Below are 18,966 nucleotides of genomic sequence, written 5' to 3'. Positions count from 1 at the left end.
AACACACAGGTACATTAGCAGTGAGATTAGTTGTGATGACAGAGTTGATGATAGAGTTTATTGTTGTGCTGGTTTAGTCATTCACCTTTGACACGACTTTTTTTCATTGTTTTCCTGAAGGAATTCAGGAGTTGTTCCTGTTCGACCCCTTGATTATTGAAAAATATCAAAATAACATGTTTGCTTAACCCTTCAGTCACTTAAGTATGAGCTGAAGTAGAGGAACAGTTACCCTTAATGAACACTGTTCACACTAACAAATTATGATAATGTCATTGTTGAGTCAGTGAGGTTGGTCAGACTCAGACATAGATGTTTATCACAATTTCGATTCATATCCTTTTTTTTTTTTTTTTAAGTGCTTTGTCAGTGCTTAGAGAGCAGTAGACGTGTGCTTCATGCATGATTAAACATTCCCATATGAAACTACTGAGTTTACACGAGTGAGCATCCTGCTCGTACATTCATCCTTTTTATTCCTGGACTCTACTCCTCCATGCTGCTTTATACAATCACAGACTCTCTCTTCTCTGCACACTATCACACCTTCTTTATTTTACTCCACATCATCCGGCATCATCCCACACAGCCTCACCTCAGCATCCCACACACTCTGCTTCCTCTGCAGCTCGGCCCTCGGCTCCTCTCTCAGGACTGTGGCGCCTGCTGCTCTTCAACCAGAAGGATCATTTAATGTTTTAACGAGGATCAGTCTGTGGGAGGATCAGGAAAGGGAACTGGGGATTGTTTTTTCTTCCTTTCACACAGGCTGCAATTACAGGGTGACACACTGGATGTCTGACCAACTATTTTCTTATTGCTTTGAATATGAATGACGTTTGTTTGAACACAGAGGGACAGAGTAATGTCAACAAACTGACTTACATATAACAATATCCCAGTCAGTCACTGTTTGCAAACATTAGCTGCTATTTAAATAAATCCTGTACTGTCAGATCTACGTTTACATTCTTCTTCATGAAGCATCCAAACCACCAGGTCACTGGAGACAGGTTCTCTAACCAAGTGAAGCAGCTTTTAGTTTCTCTGCTTCTTACCTGTGGAACTTCCTGTAACACCTGACATACCTGCTGAACCCGTCAGCTCACTCACATCACAGATCAAAACACGTACAGTTGCTTATCAATAATTAGTGACAAACGTAACATGTATGTTACGTTTCTGCCAAACTTTACTCATTAAAATGTTTTTACTGTTTTTTAATGTCATTTTAATGCAGTGTTTTTTTTATGTATCCCCCAGCATCTGTTCAGCAACTTGCCTTGTTTTGTTTTTTTTAATGCTTAAGCAGTTACAGGCTTTATGAGATCAAGTTCAGAGAGCCTACTGATCTGCAGCTACAGATATAATACTGATCTAGGACAGTATTTATATTTTATTCCATATAAAGACAAGCTGTTGTTTTTTAACCTTTCAGTTTTCTGTTGCATTTTCTGGCAAATGCATTGCTAAGAAAACTAATTTCATTGTTTGTAATGTTGTATGAAGATATGCAGCATTAATCAATATTATAGAATACAGAATAGTGTAATACCAGCTCCACACTCAGTTACTGTGTGCTGGTTTGATTTTCAGCCCAAATCTACAATAAAAAGAAAGAAAAAAAAGCTGCCGTTCACTCTCAGCAATCTCGGGGCTTCTGACGGATCCTGGTTTATGATCAGGTGAAGCTGTGTGGAATCCTCAGCCAATCAATAAGGTGCCGAGGGAGTTTTATTGTTGCAATGAACCGCAGCTCTGCACCAGAGATTTAAACCCCATAATGCTACAGACAGAGCATCACTAATAAAGTATCTATATTTACTGCCATATAGTGTTCCTCAGATGCAAACTGTGGCTGAGTCTTTCTGATGTTTCCTCCTCTAATCATCTTGATGCTCTCTGCTCTTTCACCTGGAGGCAGCAGGTGGTGGGCGGGGCCTGAAGTTTCTTAACCAGGAAGTCAGAGGAGATGAAAACATGTTCAGCTGAATATGAATCACAGCAGAGGATTTTTGCAGAGTTTAAAACTGTCAGAACAATAATTGTTATGCTTGTGCGTTGTTAATGACTGTATTTTCTTTGTACAAAGTGTTTGGTATTTTCCAAAGGTTATGTGATGCCCTTGTCTCATCACTTCCTCTTTCTTCATTTCTGTGTGCAGTCAGTGTTACTTGCGCTGTCGTCAGAGGGAGGATTATAACCCAGCAGTTCATAAAACCCCCGTAACTCATTCATATTTCATGTGTATTGATTGAGTTTCAGAACTTGTCCACACCATAATGAATATAAGCTGAGTGTTATAGAAAGTAATTTATTACACAAACCAAAGCTAGTTTACAAATACAGTTTCCAGTCCTGCGCACGTGTACTGTATAGTCTAGTATGAACAAACCCATATTTCATATTTACAGACGTTGCATACAGCTTGGTTTTCCTGTTCCTTTGTTTATGTCACTGCTTCAGCATCCAAAAACCAGGATTTAAAAACACAATAAAAAGGAGAAATAAAATGATTTGTACAGAATCGTGAGAACACTCAATTTGTTTTTTTTTTCCTTTTCAGCCACGTCTGTGTTACAAACAAACAAACAGAAAAAGAGCCAGCACACGTGTCCTAGTGATGCTCTAGACAGGCAGCCGAGGGGCCAGCCTTTCTCCTGACTGCCTTACAACAGCATTTGGCGAGGGATGATTGACGGGTCGTTACAACCAATAGTAAATCATCATTAAAAAAAAAAAAAAAAATTCAGGTAAAGCACAAAAAGAAGAATAAACTAAAGCGACAACACAGAAGCAGTCCCCTAGTCTTCCACCTCCTATTTTTAAATACTGATAGACAACATATTTATGACTTTTTTTTTTTTAAAAAGGAAGAAAAAAAAATAATCAGGGAACAAAAGTATAAAAACAACAACACAAAACTAGGTTTCTGGAACAGGCTCCTCCCTGTCGGCCAGGAAGAAGAACAGGAGGGTACAACACTGTCGAGAGCCTCGGTCTGGCTATAAACGCTCAGAGGAGTCAGGAAAGATCAGTGGCTTGAATCCCAAATAACAGCCACATGGATGTTTCTAAAAATAAAAAGGTGTTAAAAAAAAAGAAAGATTTTCCAACAATGAGCAGGAGATTAATCGTCACCAATGTTGATGACCTGCCTTTTCTACTTTCGATATATCCCACTGCCCAACCTGACTGTTCCGGCATCTCCATGCACAGAAAATCTGGATAAAAAGGTCACGTTTGTCTGTAACTGTTAGAGCAGGTGTCAGGCAATGAAAGGCAAATGGGAGTGGTGGATGACATGGTTCAGGCACCCTCTCTCTCTCTCAGACATCAGCTCCTTCTTGTTTTGGTTCATTTGATTTTTACTCACAAGAAAAAAAAGAAAGAAAGAATGAATAGTCGTTCATCCCAAATAAGGAAATCAGTGGTGTGCATGTAAACAATCCTCTCCTCTCCTTGTTCTTTGTCCTGGTCTGAAACCAGGGGAAGATGAGCACCAGCAGTCAGCTATGTGGTTACAGGCGAGGGGGGGGGGGGATGTAGGGGGCGGAGCCATGGGCAGGAAGTTACCTGTATCAAAGGGTGGGACCACGGTTCACCTGCCACCTCCACTGATTCAGACTAGAGACTGTGCTTCAGGTGAGGGCTGAGCAAATCAAATGCAGAACTTCACTCTGCTGCACTGGAAGCACAACTGATACTCTGAGTGATGGTTATCACCAGTAGATTCAGTCACACGGTGCACCGGCAGAGCCATGAGCTGCTGTGGGCGGAGCCACAAAAACTTTTAAAAGATCAAACAATCTGAAGTTTAATCGTTCGCTTCCTGTAGAAGATTTTCAGCCTCCTGCTCCGTCAGAGCGGCTCTCTCCTCTGGTTAGACATTTTCTCAGCCACTCAACATCCGCAGTCCTCCACACACACACACACACACACACGGTCAGCTCAGCAAATTAGAGCTGAACTCACTGAACATCTCCCACAGGAAAGCGAACATTAAACCTGGTGTCAGAGCGTTTCAGCGGCCCCACCCACAGCAACTCATCCTTCTTCTCCTACAGGTGACACTCTGACCGACTGTACCCGACGACCTCACACAGCCTCCTCACAGTTTTTCTCCAGTTCAACCTGTTAATCCAGCAACGTCACAGTGTGCTCGTCACTGTGCACAGATCAGCCACAACGAGTTGAACGGGTGAGCTGTAACTCCACACAACACGCTGATAAGGATACGGCAGCCCTCTCGGGACAAACTTCCTACTTTTACAACTGTGAGCTCCTCAAAACACAAACCTGTTGAAGGTGTGACTCCCAGCTCATTGATGTTTAGTCTGACAGAACGTGTCCAGGTAACAGCAGCATGTGACCAGTGTCGGGTTGATGCTGTTTGACAATATTTGACTTGTTTTCCAATTAATGCATCAAGCTAATAATCGTTCTATTAGACTAATATTACATTTAATTTGCCACAGCTTCAGTCCTGATGACATTTTTGTTTCAACAGCGTGTTAAACATGAGACAGAGAGGTGAGCACAACGGAACAAACCCGGTCTCTCTTTCTCACAGCGTAACGTAACATTGCACAATGTCACATAATGTCACATGACGTCACGTGACATTACGTCGGGCAACATCATGTAACATCACACAACATCAAGTCACATTCATTCACCCTGAATGAATCAAACAGACAATTTTGTATGTTTCTTTTACACACTGTGCTTCATTCAGTGCAGCTCCACAGCAAACAGGTGGGGGGGCTGTTAACAGAGCCCCTCCCCTCCCACTTACTTCCTCTCTCTTTCCAGTCACCTATACTGGAACATCCCATAATTCCTCCGCTCCTCTCTCAGTTTAACTGTCAGCTTTATCTTGTCAGACAGGACCAGGTCTTCATCAGTGGAGGTGTCTGGTGACACCTGAGGCTGGTGTTAACGTCCCACAGGTAAACGCCCGTCGTTCCTCCTCGCCCCCCCCCCGCCCCCCGCCCCCGCCTCCCGTCCGCCCACCCAACCCTGTCAATCAAAGCTTCCCAAACCCCAGTCCCAGGGTAAATTCAGTCCAACAAACAGCCATTTTACAGCGGTAGTAGTTTACTGCTTTTCCTCCCCCCCTCCCTCACCCTCCCTCCCCCCGTCTAGTAAACCCTCAGTCCGAGTCCTACCCCCATGTACAGTAGCCCAGGGTGAAAACAGTCCAAATATGTCGGCCATTTTACAGCAGTACACATTTATTGCTCTTCTTTCCGCGGCGGGCCTGCAGCGCCGCCCTGGTGGCCATCTCAAACACCTCCCGAACGCCGTCCTTAGTCTTAGCCGAGCACTCCATGTAGCCGAACGCTGCGATTCGTCCGGCCATGTCCCGCCCCTCCTCTGACTTCACTGGTTCCTAAAGGACAAAGAGAAAGAAACCAAGACGTTCACTGATCAAAAACAAGCTGATAAACCGTGAGTGAAAACGTACGTACACGTGCCTAGACGTGACGCCGGTGTAGTTAAGACAAATCCAAAACAAGGCGCTCAGGTACCTGCTTCATTTTGGCCAGCTCCCTGCGTGTGTGGTCGTCGTTGCGCAGGTCTTTCTTGTTTCCTACGAGGATGATGGGGACGTTGGGACAGAAGTGTTTGACTTCTGGAGTCCACTTCTCAGGAATGTTTTCTGTGGACAAAGGAACAGAACAATAATCACAGGCCAGACACCGACAAGTTGCTGTGTGCATGTGTCTGTACGTCGGAGGGAACTCTGCCAGTGAAATGATCAATCTTGTACTGTATTTACATTTTTCCAGCTGTGGAATAAACTTTCTGACGGCTGCAGCTGGATGAAGGAAAAAGTGACACAACTGCATTAACGGTATTTTCCAGTGAGTTGTGCACCAGGCCTGATTCTGCTCTGTGAGCCGTCACTTAAAGAAAAAATAAAAAGGCTAATAAACTAAATAATCATGAGATGCCTGTAAACTTGAGTTACTGGTTGGTCATGAAGACTTCACATCAGGGAAAATATAAGAAAACCAACTCCAATTCAAGGAGACAATAAGGCATGACAGAGGGAAAGCACTTTCATAAATGCTGAGGCTGCTCCAAACTAAACCTTTACTGGAGTTCAAGACTCAAATCACCCTCGACTGGGAGCGTATGTACCTGGGCCGGGTTTCGTGCTTGAAACTGAGGAGGAATGTAAAGATGCTGCTGCTGCTGCTGCTGCAGGCCCTTTTGGCCACAAGTTAAAGATCTGATGCTTGGCTAAACCCAAGACCATCTACACTGGAAGATTGGCATGGAATAATTCTGGAAATATTCAGGATGGAAAAGTTGAGTTGTTCTGAGACCTTTCTAATTCTATTAAATTTGGAGTAAATGTGTTGAATGTATAATCCCAATCCCAACAGACTTTGTATGACTCCAGTGTTTAATGTCATTTTCCTCGTCTTGGTGGAAATAATAAAAAATGTGAGCTCCCCTAGTTCACATGTATGTTTACCAGTGTTAACCTTTTTGAGGATGTAAAAGAGATTGAAGCAGAAATCTGCACAAGCATGTAAGCTGCATGCATGTGTGGTGAGAAAATGTAGATGTGTTGGAGGATGAATATGTTCAACCTGACTGTACAGACGACCATACAAGGACAAATTCTCTGGTAGATGAGGATGAAATGTCAGATGGCTCAGTGGTTCTTGCACATGTCTTTTATTGCTGCTTCTTCACATGTATACTTGTACACAAAAAGAAAACTGGAAAGGACCCCGTGGTATTTGATCCTATTTTGTATGATGGAATTGCCTTTTCTTTTGTTGTTTTTGTGTTATTGCTCCCACCTGGAATGGTTTGGGTCTGTGGGAGAAAGCTCCAGAAGGGCAGTATGTACAACATCATTGTATCCTTGACAAACTGAGTTAATGTATGTGTGAAGTGATGTATGTGATGGAGGTCTGCCTTTCTGAATAAAAAGAGAATTTCAAAAAAAAAAAAAAAAAAGGAATTGCCTTTTCCAAGTCAGTTTTAAAAAAAAATATACGAGAAAGAGACGGACGACCTGAAAGCAAGGCTGGTGCTCTGACTGTCGCCAGGTAGAGGAACATAAACTGGAAACACTAGTACCTAAATCACCATTAATTGAAAATCTGATAAAAAATATTCCTTTTCCCGCAACTGAATAAAAACACAACAATTGACAATGAAAACTCTGCACAAGAGCTGTTTGAAGACGCAGCGGTAATGCTTATCTTGACGTGAGTTAATTGATTATTCTAACGTTTACAAAGTACCGTAATTTAATTTGAATGCAGCAGAGATAATTCAAACCCTTTACATCTGCACTGAGAGTTCGAATCAGCAGAAATGCTGCTTTACACAGAAATGTAATGTTGTGTAAAACAACTGTGAACAATGAGCCTTTGTTTTATTACAACTGTAACGTCCTCTCGCTACGTTCTTTTTAATTAACGAGCAGCACTTCAATCATCTGCAGCGTTTATCACCTCATTTTATGAAAAGCCGTTTCCATATGATCAGAGCGGAGCCGTTCATCATCACGAGAGGACGTGTTCCAGTTTTATAACTCGGCCGCAGCACCAGTGATTTGTGTCAGTGTGTGCTGATGTGTGGAAGCTGATGTAAGCAGCATCCGCCTCACAACAGGAAGATCACAGGCACAGACAGGCCGCAAATAATCATCAACTCACAGGAAACTCATCATAATTCATATAGGAGGCGTGTGTGTGTGTCTGTGCGCACACTCACCCAAGCTGTCAGGGCTGTCTATGGAGAAGCACATGAGGATGACGTCAGTGTCTGGATAGGAAAGAGGTCTCAGCCTGTCGTAGTCCTCCTGACCCGCTGTGTCCCAGAGAGCCAACTCCACCTGACACACACACAGGGAGAGAGAAGTTAATGAACCTTGCCCGACCCTCGCCATGACTCCACGGCGAAGCCAAAAACCCCCCCCCCAAAAACAACAACAACCACCAAAACAAAAACTGAGATAACACACAAAGATCTTAAGTGAGACAATGAAAACCGGTTAAATTTTCTTTTTACACAGAAACTAGAAATCAGAGCTTCACACAAAGCATTAAACATAAAAAATTTGAATTGAGTAAAATATTAAATGTGTTGGAAACCCTTAACTGGTCCTATTTAATGATATAAATGTGGATTTTCATCAGCTATTTACATTTAAATGTAATATGTTCTTCCAACATATTTAAGCACCATAACACTGAATATTGGATCTACAGCAGACAAGTACCTACAACCAGCTGCTCACATTAGCAGACTGGTTACAATGTGCTCATGAACTTTACATTGTGGAGAGACCAACATTTTCTGTAAAACTGCAGATAAATTTAGGGGACTGTGGTCAAAATGGGTCACTGGTACAGTACATCAGCTCTGCTTTAACAGCCATCTTTACTGGTCTAGTATGGAGACTGAGTGCTTCTTCACTGATGAGCGGGTGAGTGTGAAATCTTTTGTTGAGAAGTGTTAAGTTATTTAATGAAATGAATAAATTAGGGCCACAACTCTGACTGTTAACCATGTGGAGATCGTATTTTAAATAAAAATGACTAATTAACAATTAGATCATTTGCATTTTTTTTTTAGCTTTAAAGTCACTTGTCTCAGTAGCAACATGAACATTTGTTTATAATTTTACCTGTTTCGAGGCTACACTTCCATTAAAACTCTTAAAAACCACATGCCAGTGTGATATAATTATAATCACTGATGTTTAGTTTTTGCACATCCTCAAGAATAATCTGGACTGAATCACTGACGAGTGGCAGTGACCTCAGAGAGCAGACTGCAGGGCTAAACAGGGAAAGGAAACCAGATCGAGACGTTTAGAAAAGTGTGACGCCGCCTGATGAGAAGCCGCCTGAGTCGTCCCCCGCAGCACAGAGGGTCAGAAACCAACCAGCCCATAAAGAGTCCACGTCCCAGAATCCCATTAAACTGGAATGAGGTCAGGATGAGTGGGTCTGTGGCTGGTGAGGTGTGACACACATACAGCACAGTGTAAAATCTAATGTCCCTCTCATTTCTGAGTTACTGCAGGTTTAGACCAGAGTCGGAGTAACGTGCCGGTTTCTCTGTTTGAAAATGAATGCGAAGATTAATGTGAAGGACTGCGACTCAGCCCGACCAAAGCATCTGCAGGGAGAACAGATGACTGCTGCAGTGTGCGGGAGGACGTGGAAGTGGAACAGCACAGTTTTATCAACACTCACTTGGCCCTGAAGGTAGAATTAAAGCGTTGAGCATGATTAAGCACCGAGGGAACAGAATGAGCCCAGATACCAGCACAGAACTGTCTCTGAGACTGAACGAGGCGGTGACGAATTACGACAGCTCAGAAACACAAGTGCGTCTCAGCAGTGTCAGAAAAAGTTATCCGTTTATCTATTTAAAGTTTAAGAGTCGTTTTGGATTTGACTGACGTTTGAATCAGTCGGCCACCAGAGACACCTCACCTGTTTGCTGTCCACCTCTATGTCTGCAACGTAGTTCTCGAACACGGTGGGGACGTACACCTCGGGGAACTGGTCCTTACTGAAGACGATCAAAAGACATGTCTTCCCGCAAGCTCCATCTCCCACTATCACCAGCTTCTTGCGGATGGCTGCCATCCCTGCAGGAGGAAACAGAGACGGAAAACAACAGTTAGAATCACAGATGTTAACCACGACAAACTTCACCATTCGATCGGATAAAGAGAAACATCTCTAACAGTCCATTCAAGGCCTCCTCCAACTGGAGTTAACACCTCCACTATTTATGTGCTGAAAATTTGGGAGAAATACCATAATAATGGTATATTTTGTCAGAATTAGCATACAAAGTGATATGTAGCCAAAAATGTGGTTTGTGGGGTCACAGTGACCTTTAGACCGCCAAAAACAACCAGTTCATGCTTGAATCCAAGTGGACGTTTGCTCTAAATCCGACCTCCGTTTTTCACGAGGGCCAACAAATCATTACAAAAGAACAATCCTGGTGACAAAATATAATTATAACAAAACATAATATAAAATTACAATAGGGGCATTTGTTTGTAGATGGGTATGTACACATATCTGTAAATCTGGACCCTCTGACAGGACTTTGTAGCTGAACTTATCATTTTCCCCCCCCATTATCCACTGTGATGCCATGTGAGTGCTAACTATTAGCAGAGATGGTTTAGGTTGTGACTGCAGCCAAGTCATTTCCAGCAACTGATTCAAACTTTGACTGGGTCAAAGGTCAATATAATGAATAGAATAGAATATGTGTTAATTATTCGTCTCAAAATTAGCTTAAAAGGAATTTGCATTAACATGTCATTGTGTTAGCTGTGACAGCCCAGTAAAAAAGACAAGCCTAATGTTTTTAAATGTTTTAAACCAAATATTCTTATCTTATCATGGTCCAACGCCTCTTTATTGTCAGACCACACTGTACGCCTGCTTGCAATCTCAGCCCGTCTACACTATAGATCACAACCATGGCAACAACGGGAGAATCAGAGTTGATAGCTGGTTAGCAACAGGCGACCCAACAACACGACTGCTGCCATGGAGACATAAATAGAAACCAACAAGTGTCTAGTGGTGCATAGTGCAGGTTCACTATGCACCACCACGTTTGACACATTTAACCACGTAGCTGGAAAAGCAGCAGTTCTCTACCCGAGGTTCAGAGCCCCTCGGGGGGATCAGATGATTAATGGAACAAAACTTTCCAAAAGGTCAGAATCATCTTCATTTTTGTGGTAAATAGCTTCTGATAAAATAAGAAAGGGTTATAAACATTGAGGCTAATTTAAGGATTTTACAAGTGACCAGACACAAGCAGGTAATAATTTGTTCTGTAATAGGCTGCTCAGTGCATGTGCAATATAAAAATAAAAAAATTGTTGTGCAGTTTGTCCCAATAGGAGATGCTGATAGCTCAATATCAGTCTTGGACAGATGCATGTGTGTGTATGTGTATTAAACATCAGGATAAGAGGTTGGTGCAATGTTCAAAGTTCTGTTCCTGCCCTGTCCTCACTCAAGCTTCGACACAGATATGACTTGCAACTCACGTATCAGACTACCAGGAAGTACAGTTTAGCCTTTGTTCCAGTAATTCATGACAGTAAAAGACCAACACACAGTGTGGGTGTGAGAGAACAAGCTTGCCAAATTGAGTTAAGGGAAGTTGGGGCAAATGAGTGACATGCAGTGTTGTGTGTGATTGGCTGAGAGCAGCTTGGATCTCTCCATATTGGGAAATGACATTCACCAGAAAGTCACAAACACAGGAAATAATGTGAAAATGTTCTGGACTGAAAACACTATTTTACATTTTACCACCAACAGTGAGATCAAAACACAAAACAGGAAAATGGCCATTTCCCATCATAGGAGTGAGTTCAGAGGGCTCCAGTCATTGAGCCCCAACATCAAACACAACTCATCTGTCATGAAGGCAACACGGCACGAACACAATAGACGTGTTGTGTACTTTCTATAGGCATAAGGACAACAGGACCTCCCACAGAGACGGTAATATCAGATCCCTGAACATCATTTCAGCCTGCATCATTTCTCTACCTGCAGTCACTCAGCTGGAGGTGTGGTGACGCTCTCCGGGACCACACCATCACTTCTACACATTCCTTGCTGCCGCTCCAGAGTTTGCGCCCAATATACTGAGATTTTTGGAAACTCTGATTACCCAATGTTAGTTTGAAAGCTTTGGGGTATCGATTTATTTTGTAAAACTCTAAAGTTCTGATTTATTTTTGAAAAATCTGAGGTTGCATTTTTTATTCTATTTTATTGGAACCAACCAACTAACTTTGGGATTACACCTGTTCGTACATGGCGGTCATGTGACTTGTGTTTTCAGGTGCGAAAGCGTGGACAGAGATGGTTTTTAAAACAAAAATGTAGCTGTGTGGACGAAGAATGTTCTGCAGTTTTGATCTGCAGCAGGTCTGGAGCAGAAGCCACCGCTGACAATACAGGTTCGATTTCCTGTGTGACTTCAGTGGAGACCTGAGTTACTTTGGTCGTTCTGAGTGACGGTCTGTTGCTGTAAAAATCTGCCTTGCATCAGTAGACGTCTCTGGTCCAAACCAGTCCCGACTTCCTTCCTCTTCAGTTTGCCCCGTTGTTTGATTTTCTAGCCCACACAGTAGTTTGTCTGTTTTCTATATTTTCTTTAGCCCTCCTCCGATCAAAAGCCTTCTTCTAACCCACAGCACATTTGGCCACGTTTCCCCGGGGTAATGTTCCCAAATGAGACACCTGCTGTGGTCCACTGGGAACACTGGCTGCATTCACGTGTTAAAGTGTGACAACCCAATGAGCCGATTGAAATACAGACAAAACGTGCTGCAACAAATCCTGTCACTTACTGCTCCCTAATATAATTGTCTTTCAAGTTTTGGCTTTTATTGCCCTCTGTCCCATTAGTTTGTGACCCTGAGATGCTCCACAGAGCTGCAAGGTGTTTTGAGCATCCTATAAATGTTAGATGAAAACTCTAAGTAGGACAGCAGTGTCAAAAAAGATTAAACCACTGCCGCTGTGACTAAAGGAGAAGAGAAAAGACAGAAACGGGGGCAGCTTTAGCCTGGAGGGAAGTGTATGGTCAGTGTCTGCAGTGTTTGACCGGAGGATATAATGGCAATAACAGTGTCCCCTCGTTCCAACAAATGCCACCTCAACTCATTAGAGCTACTAATTGGTCTTTAGAGCTGCTCAACAGCCAACACAGTACTGAGAACGGTAATAAAAAAGAAGCAGCTTTGAGGTATTAATGATTTTAGTGATTTCAGTGTGAATTCCTTCATTTTCAATGGATTACACTGTGATCAATTGTGCAGCCCCAGTACATTTCCATGGTAAGAAAGAGAAGTAGGAAAACACTCAGCGGGGGCACAATCGAGATAGAAAGCAAGAAAGCAAGAGGGGCAACAACAGGAAAATCACCATTAGCAGTGAAGAATGTTATGTCTGGACTTGTTTCAGAAAAGCAAGGGACAGACAGAGGTGAGACCACAGCGTGTTATGTAAATGTAATGGTCATTAAAGTAATAATATGTGAAGGGGTCAACAGGTAGGAGGTCCATAAGTGAACTGTCCCACACTCTCCATCTACTACTGCATTACAACAGGAGCTAACAATCAAAGGGAACACCCTGTCCACAAAGACCTTCATCAACATGATCAGCACATTTTTTAACCAATGGAAAAGAGTTATTAAAACTGCCAATTGTTCACAGAGATGGTCTCTTTTTATAATCAGCAGGCCTTAACGACACCAGCTCTGAGCTCAATATGTAAATGAGCAGCTCTACGGTGAACATGCCCACCCGCTCATGTGGGGCCGCAAGTCACCGCTCTTTAATAACATGTGAACAGGAGATGACATAGAAACCTGGACGAAGGTGGCTCTGCATCCAAATATCTCATTAAATATGGGTGATAATTAGAAAAGCTGCATCCACATGGCACCATTATCTTGGGCTGTTGCCAGTCTGTTATCTGTCAGCCACTTTGGCAAACACCCAAACATCCCAGACATCCCAGTCACACTGAAACTGGACAGACTTATAAAGTTGTAAACTTGTTAAGTTTTAAGTGGTACATGTATGAGATGATCAAAGTGATGTAACAATTGCAGCCCGAGGACGGCCACACATTATGGCCCACTCAAAACCATCGTCTTTCAAGGCACAGATTTTAGTGTTCACGCCAAGGTTGGCTTATGTTTAGGCCACAGTCACAACGAATTGAGAGCAGCTCCCCTGATCAATTATAGCTCTGATAAATCAGAGGTCTAAAATTACTGCAAGTGGTCTGAAAAACACTGGCAAAACAATACAGTAAACGTGAATATAACAAAACAATCTTTGAAAAACGATTAATGTATTGTTAGCACTATGAGTGCTAGCATGTTGTGTTGCTACAGAGATGCCCTGCACAACAAATTATATTCTTGCAGGGCTCCAGACTGAACCTAAATGGGGGGATTTTGCCCCTAAAATTTGAGACAGTAAATTTTTCATCTACTTGTGCGTGTACAACCAGTAAATTTGATGTTTTTTTAACCACCCGGCAGACAGCAGTCCGTATGCTGCAGGACCGTCTCCCCGCGTTACGTGATTACAGCGGGTTTGGACCTTTGTAGCATTACACGGAGCGAACTGTGTTTTCCTCTGCGACATGTGCGGTGCGTTTAAAAAACATAGATGTATTTGCTTGTCGGGGCGAACGACCAAAAAGCTCCGGTGTTTGGTTTTCTTTTCTGTCTTTTTTTTTTTTACGGTAACAGCCACACTCATCTGTTGTCTCCTCTCTTCTCCTCCGTTGTGTGTGTGTGGGTGTGTGTCTGTGTTACCGGTGTGAGAGGCACCTGTGTGCTGTGAGAGGAGGGAGGGGGAGAAATGCATTGTAATAAATGATGGCAAGGCAGTAGACTATGAAACAGCACAAAAAGTTACCTGTTTTTATTTAATAAAAAGAACATGTATGTGTGTATGTTTGAGCTGAGAAATACGCTCCTAAAATATGATTACTTCCTGTGTTGTGCTTGATAATCAAGCAAATAGACTCATTACAGCATTGATTCACAATATTGCAATGGCAAATCGTTAATCGCAATATTTTCCACCATAATCACAATCGCACGTTTTTATCAAATCGCACAGCACTAAAAGGAAATGTGGATATTTGATTTGCAGGGCGATTTGCTTGCACTCCTAAAATTTTACGTTAGGGGCCACTGTGAAGTTTGTCTGGAGCCCCGCCTTGAGACGCAAAAGGGACATGTGTCCCACGTACAGGGTGTCACATTACGGCTGGCACATTCATGAAATTTTAGTTGACAGGTAATTGCCAGTCAAATAACTGCAATTAACCAATCATTTTATGCCACTATTATAGTATAAGCCTTAACATAGTTTAATAATGCAAATACCTTATGAAGAAGAGCCATTTATTGGCTTTACAACTAAATCCATGTTGCCAATGTCAATATGCTCACTGAAATGCGGTCGTCGAATATTAGAAATGAAGCGACTCGAGATAAACAGTTTGTGGCGCGCCACTCATGTGTCATTAAAACAGCACCAGTTAAACCTCAATCGGTGGAAAACGACAAGGAAATAGTGATGCAAATACGACATTTCTGTTAGTTTCATCCAGCTGTTATGTACAGATGAATGGAAACAGTTTAAACGATCATGCAAAATAATTGTGGTCAGCTCAAATAATTGTGATCAGGCAATAATTGTAACAGGCCTACATCACATTGTAAATTTTATATTGATCTGTCCATATTGTTACAGGTTTGGATGTGGGCCATGAGTTGGGAAAAGTTGGGAACCACTGTGATGCACTGTGACTGCAAAGACCAGCTGCCCTCACCTGCACGTTAGCAAACAGATGATCAAACAAATTAAACAACATCAAATAAATTAAACAACATCAAACAATGGATGAATGACAGAGATGAGCAGAGACCAACAGGGCACACTCCTGTAACAAACACCGTCAATACCAATAAAACGATCGGTTGTTCCATTGCACAATTAATCAAAAATATAGCCTAATTAAAAATTGCAATATTTCTTTAACTTAAATCCCAATGTCTACCAAATATAAATTATATATAACCAGCACCATAAACCATCTATTAACTGTTACCTATCAATCTCCAGTAGACAATATTTTTTGACACCAGACCTGCCAGTCAATCCCACTTCAATTGTGATCAATCTTTTGTTTAAGTAAAACACTATTCATTCTGTATCATCTCCTCATATGACACAGCTGTAGCTGAACTATTACAATGGTTACTGTGCTTTATGATTCATCTGGCTGTCCTTTAGAAAACCCCACACAGTCCCACCTAAGGCCTGTGTGTGTGCGCTTATGCTTAGAAAAACCCCACGCAGTCAGCGGGATGGAAAATCAGACCCAGCTTAATGGTGGTTAACTGATGAATGTTTCGGTTTCAGACAGAAACTTGGCACATGCTTTCCTTCTGCCACCTGATGTGAATTTTATCTCAGCATTGAAATTTTGAATGAACTAATGACTGTCAAAGCAAGAGAAGAATATTTCTTATTTACCGCTGCATAAACACAAACATTATGAAAACGTGCACTACAGAGAACACTGTGGTTCAGTGAATTACCAGATCAACCAGATTTTAATTTAGCTGAATTTAGGTTTTTTGACCTAAAATCTGTATAAACACAAATATTACAATTAATGTCAAATTTAAATACGTTTCAACTTGCACACAAAGTCCTGCTGGCAGACACATTTTAAGTGGATTAAAAAATGGTGACCTTTGCAATAAAAAACTGATCTTTAGCAAGGTAATTAATATGCTTATTAGATAACTACTACCAACCAGTCAATGACAGCCATAAGCTTGCCTCGTCAGTGACTGACATAAATGTAAGTAAGCTTGCTGTCAGTGGGAGGTTTTAACGCTCACCCAAAATCACATCCTCCATTCTGTAATGGAGAAAAATGACATGGTCGATCACAGTCCAATTTCATGTACATTAGCCAAAGCTGCCCACAGTATGGTAGAAGTGCAACTAAAGAGACTTTTGTACACTCAATAAGATGTTTCGCCCATTAGAAATCGGAAATAGTACAGGTAGCCTATACTATGCTCCCAAGAAATCATCTATGTGTGAATATTATAGCTTGACGCTGTGCTACAAGATAGGCTACTGTCTAGCTTTTTAAAAAAATCTAATTTATCTGCAATCACATTTTTTGGATTGTTTCATTCAGGTGCCACCTTAGGAAAGAAGGTGGGGGCACTAGTATCGGAAGAGTAGATAACAACCCCTTTGTCAGGCAGCTGGATAACAAAAATGGAAAGTTTACTTGTTCAAAGCACATTCACCTGTACAAAGCAGATACTAGATGCAGATCGATGTATTTTTATCTTTTTTACTTTGTTTGGTTTCCTTTAGATGTGCAGATTTCCATTTTGTTTGTAGTACAGTGGCATGTTATAGATTACTGTAAGAACTAATGCTTCTTTTTTAATGAAACCACCAGTGCTCGAGGCGAAAGAATGATTAAAAAAATTTGATCACACAAAAAAAAAAGAGTAAAATGTACTCATGTTTTTGATACCACTCAGGAAAACATGACTGCTATTTTCCCCACAGGGCCGTATCACTTTATCTTACACACATAATTAAGTCTCATCATTAATTAATAGCAGTGGTCAACAAACACATGACGACAAACCACCATGCCCCTCCGTGGTCTCTTCTGTGGCTGTCTTTAGTGAACTGGCTGAGGCTCGGTGTGATCTGCAGCACACAGGAGAAGTTGTGTGTGTGTGTGTAGCCGGAGAGAGCTCCCAGTGTTCAGCCACACATTGTTTTTTAAACCAGCGAGCCACTGACTGGGTGGGTCACCAGAAAGATGGCGTCATCACAGAGGCAACAGATGGCTAGTGTGTCCGCAGTGGAAGAATGGGTGTGTGGCCCCGATCCAAACTAAACACCCAGCATATACACGACACAAACAGTACATATAAGAGCATACTCTTATATACATGTGTGACTTTTTAATGGCGTTGACTGTTAATGACAAAACCTCATTTCAGAAAAAAGGACGTAAGCGTTTAACTTATGATCTTACGTCGTGCTTTATTCCCACTGTTGTAAAATGTAAAAAATAAAAACAATACGGATGTTGGCGTTGAAGAAAAGTTTACTAGAGGTATATTACCATCTATATTGTTTAAAATGCTACTTGTACATTAGTGTTGAGCAGCTACCACCCGCAGCCATTCATGAAGTCAGGCTGAGCCGCCTGGTCAGCCGAGGCAAGTCAGGAGAAGAGCCTCATTGTTTGCCTCCGGCTGGCTCGCTGGTCTTTACTGTTCAGTTTACGGGCATTACTGAAGTTACCACAGTTCACCAGCGGTCCCCCGTGTGGAGTCTGGCCTATCACATGAGCTCCTGTGCCCGAGACACAGCAGTTTTCTCCCCGGCACAGCGGCGCCGTGAGTGCGGAAGCAGCGCGATGCTGAGGTCGGTTAGAGGAAAAGCTAACTGTTAGCCCTGCTAGCACGGCCTCTCAAGGCTCGGGAAAACTTTAAATAAAACAGCCCTGTCCGCGTTTAAACTGTACAATACGGCGGTAAATTCGTTTTACAGTCGTTGGGTGTTCAATAAAAGTAGTTTACCTTCAGTTTCTGTGGCGAGCAGTCGGGGTTTTTCAGTGTTTTTTTTCCGTGCGGAGCAGCGCTGCTTCTTCCACCAGTCGAGTCGCTCGCTGTTTCCTCTCGTCTGTCTCAGACTGATACAATGAATTAGTTCACGGGAGCGCGCAGCCTGGGTTTGTAGTTTGTAGCTGAGGGGGAGGGTTGGCGGCGGGAGCGAGCCTGAGAGCCACACCTGCGCGGGCACGACGCCGCGTATCCGAGCGCTGTGGGCTGAGTTCCTGTCTCATCATCATCAGCTGTACGGAGACCACCAGTCGGAGCAGTGTAATCATGTCGAGCAGTCAACACACCAAGTATTTACAGACATGGACCGGGTTCAGTTCTTAAGACTGAGATCTGCTACATGTTTACAACTTTTGTTTAGTAGTAACTGGGATCAGAAATGGAGTCACTGCAGAATATTTACTTCTAGCCCAAGTCAGCCTGTAGGCACACACCCGTGCCTGGCTCATATCCCCACTGAGATGTAGGAGACACGGAGCCAAGTCTATTATTCCCCTATTACAGTTAATTAAACACAACACAGCTCTGCCAACCAGATGATTTAACTACACTGCAGTAGACTGAGACACATGTCACCGTCCCAGTGTCTGAGGTCTGAACCATAGACTGTAAAAAGAACCCACTGCTCCACCTGGCGGCCAGGTCAGGTAACTACACACAGGACTCAAGAACCCACAAACATCCTAATAAATAGACAAAATACAT

At 42.4% G+C, this 18,966-nt stretch overlaps 1 protein-coding gene across 1 annotated transcript; it reads right to left on the bottom strand.

The window, feature by feature from the left end:
• Nucleotides 1-2,309: 2,309 nt before the first annotated feature.
• Nucleotides 2,310-18,325, bottom strand: rhoab (ras homolog gene family, member Ab). Its single transcript, XM_083975738.1, has 5 exons — nucleotides 18,220-18,325; nucleotides 9,483-9,640; nucleotides 7,750-7,870; nucleotides 5,535-5,665; nucleotides 2,310-5,395 (listed from the first exon to the last, which is right to left on the bottom strand). The coding sequence occupies exons 2-5, from the start codon at nucleotides 9,636-9,638 to the stop codon at nucleotides 5,222-5,224; spliced, it is 582 nt and encodes a 193-aa protein (XP_083831864.1). The 5' UTR covers nucleotides 9,639-9,640; nucleotides 18,220-18,325; the 3' UTR covers nucleotides 2,310-5,221.
• Nucleotides 18,326-18,966: the final 641 nt, after the last annotated feature.

The sequence above is a fragment of the Trachurus trachurus genome, assembly GCF_905171665.1.
Source record: "Trachurus trachurus genome assembly, chromosome: 7".
Lineage (NCBI taxonomy): Eukaryota > Metazoa > Chordata > Actinopteri > Carangiformes > Carangidae > Trachurus > Trachurus trachurus.
This window is presented reverse-complemented; position numbering and strand designations above follow the sequence as displayed.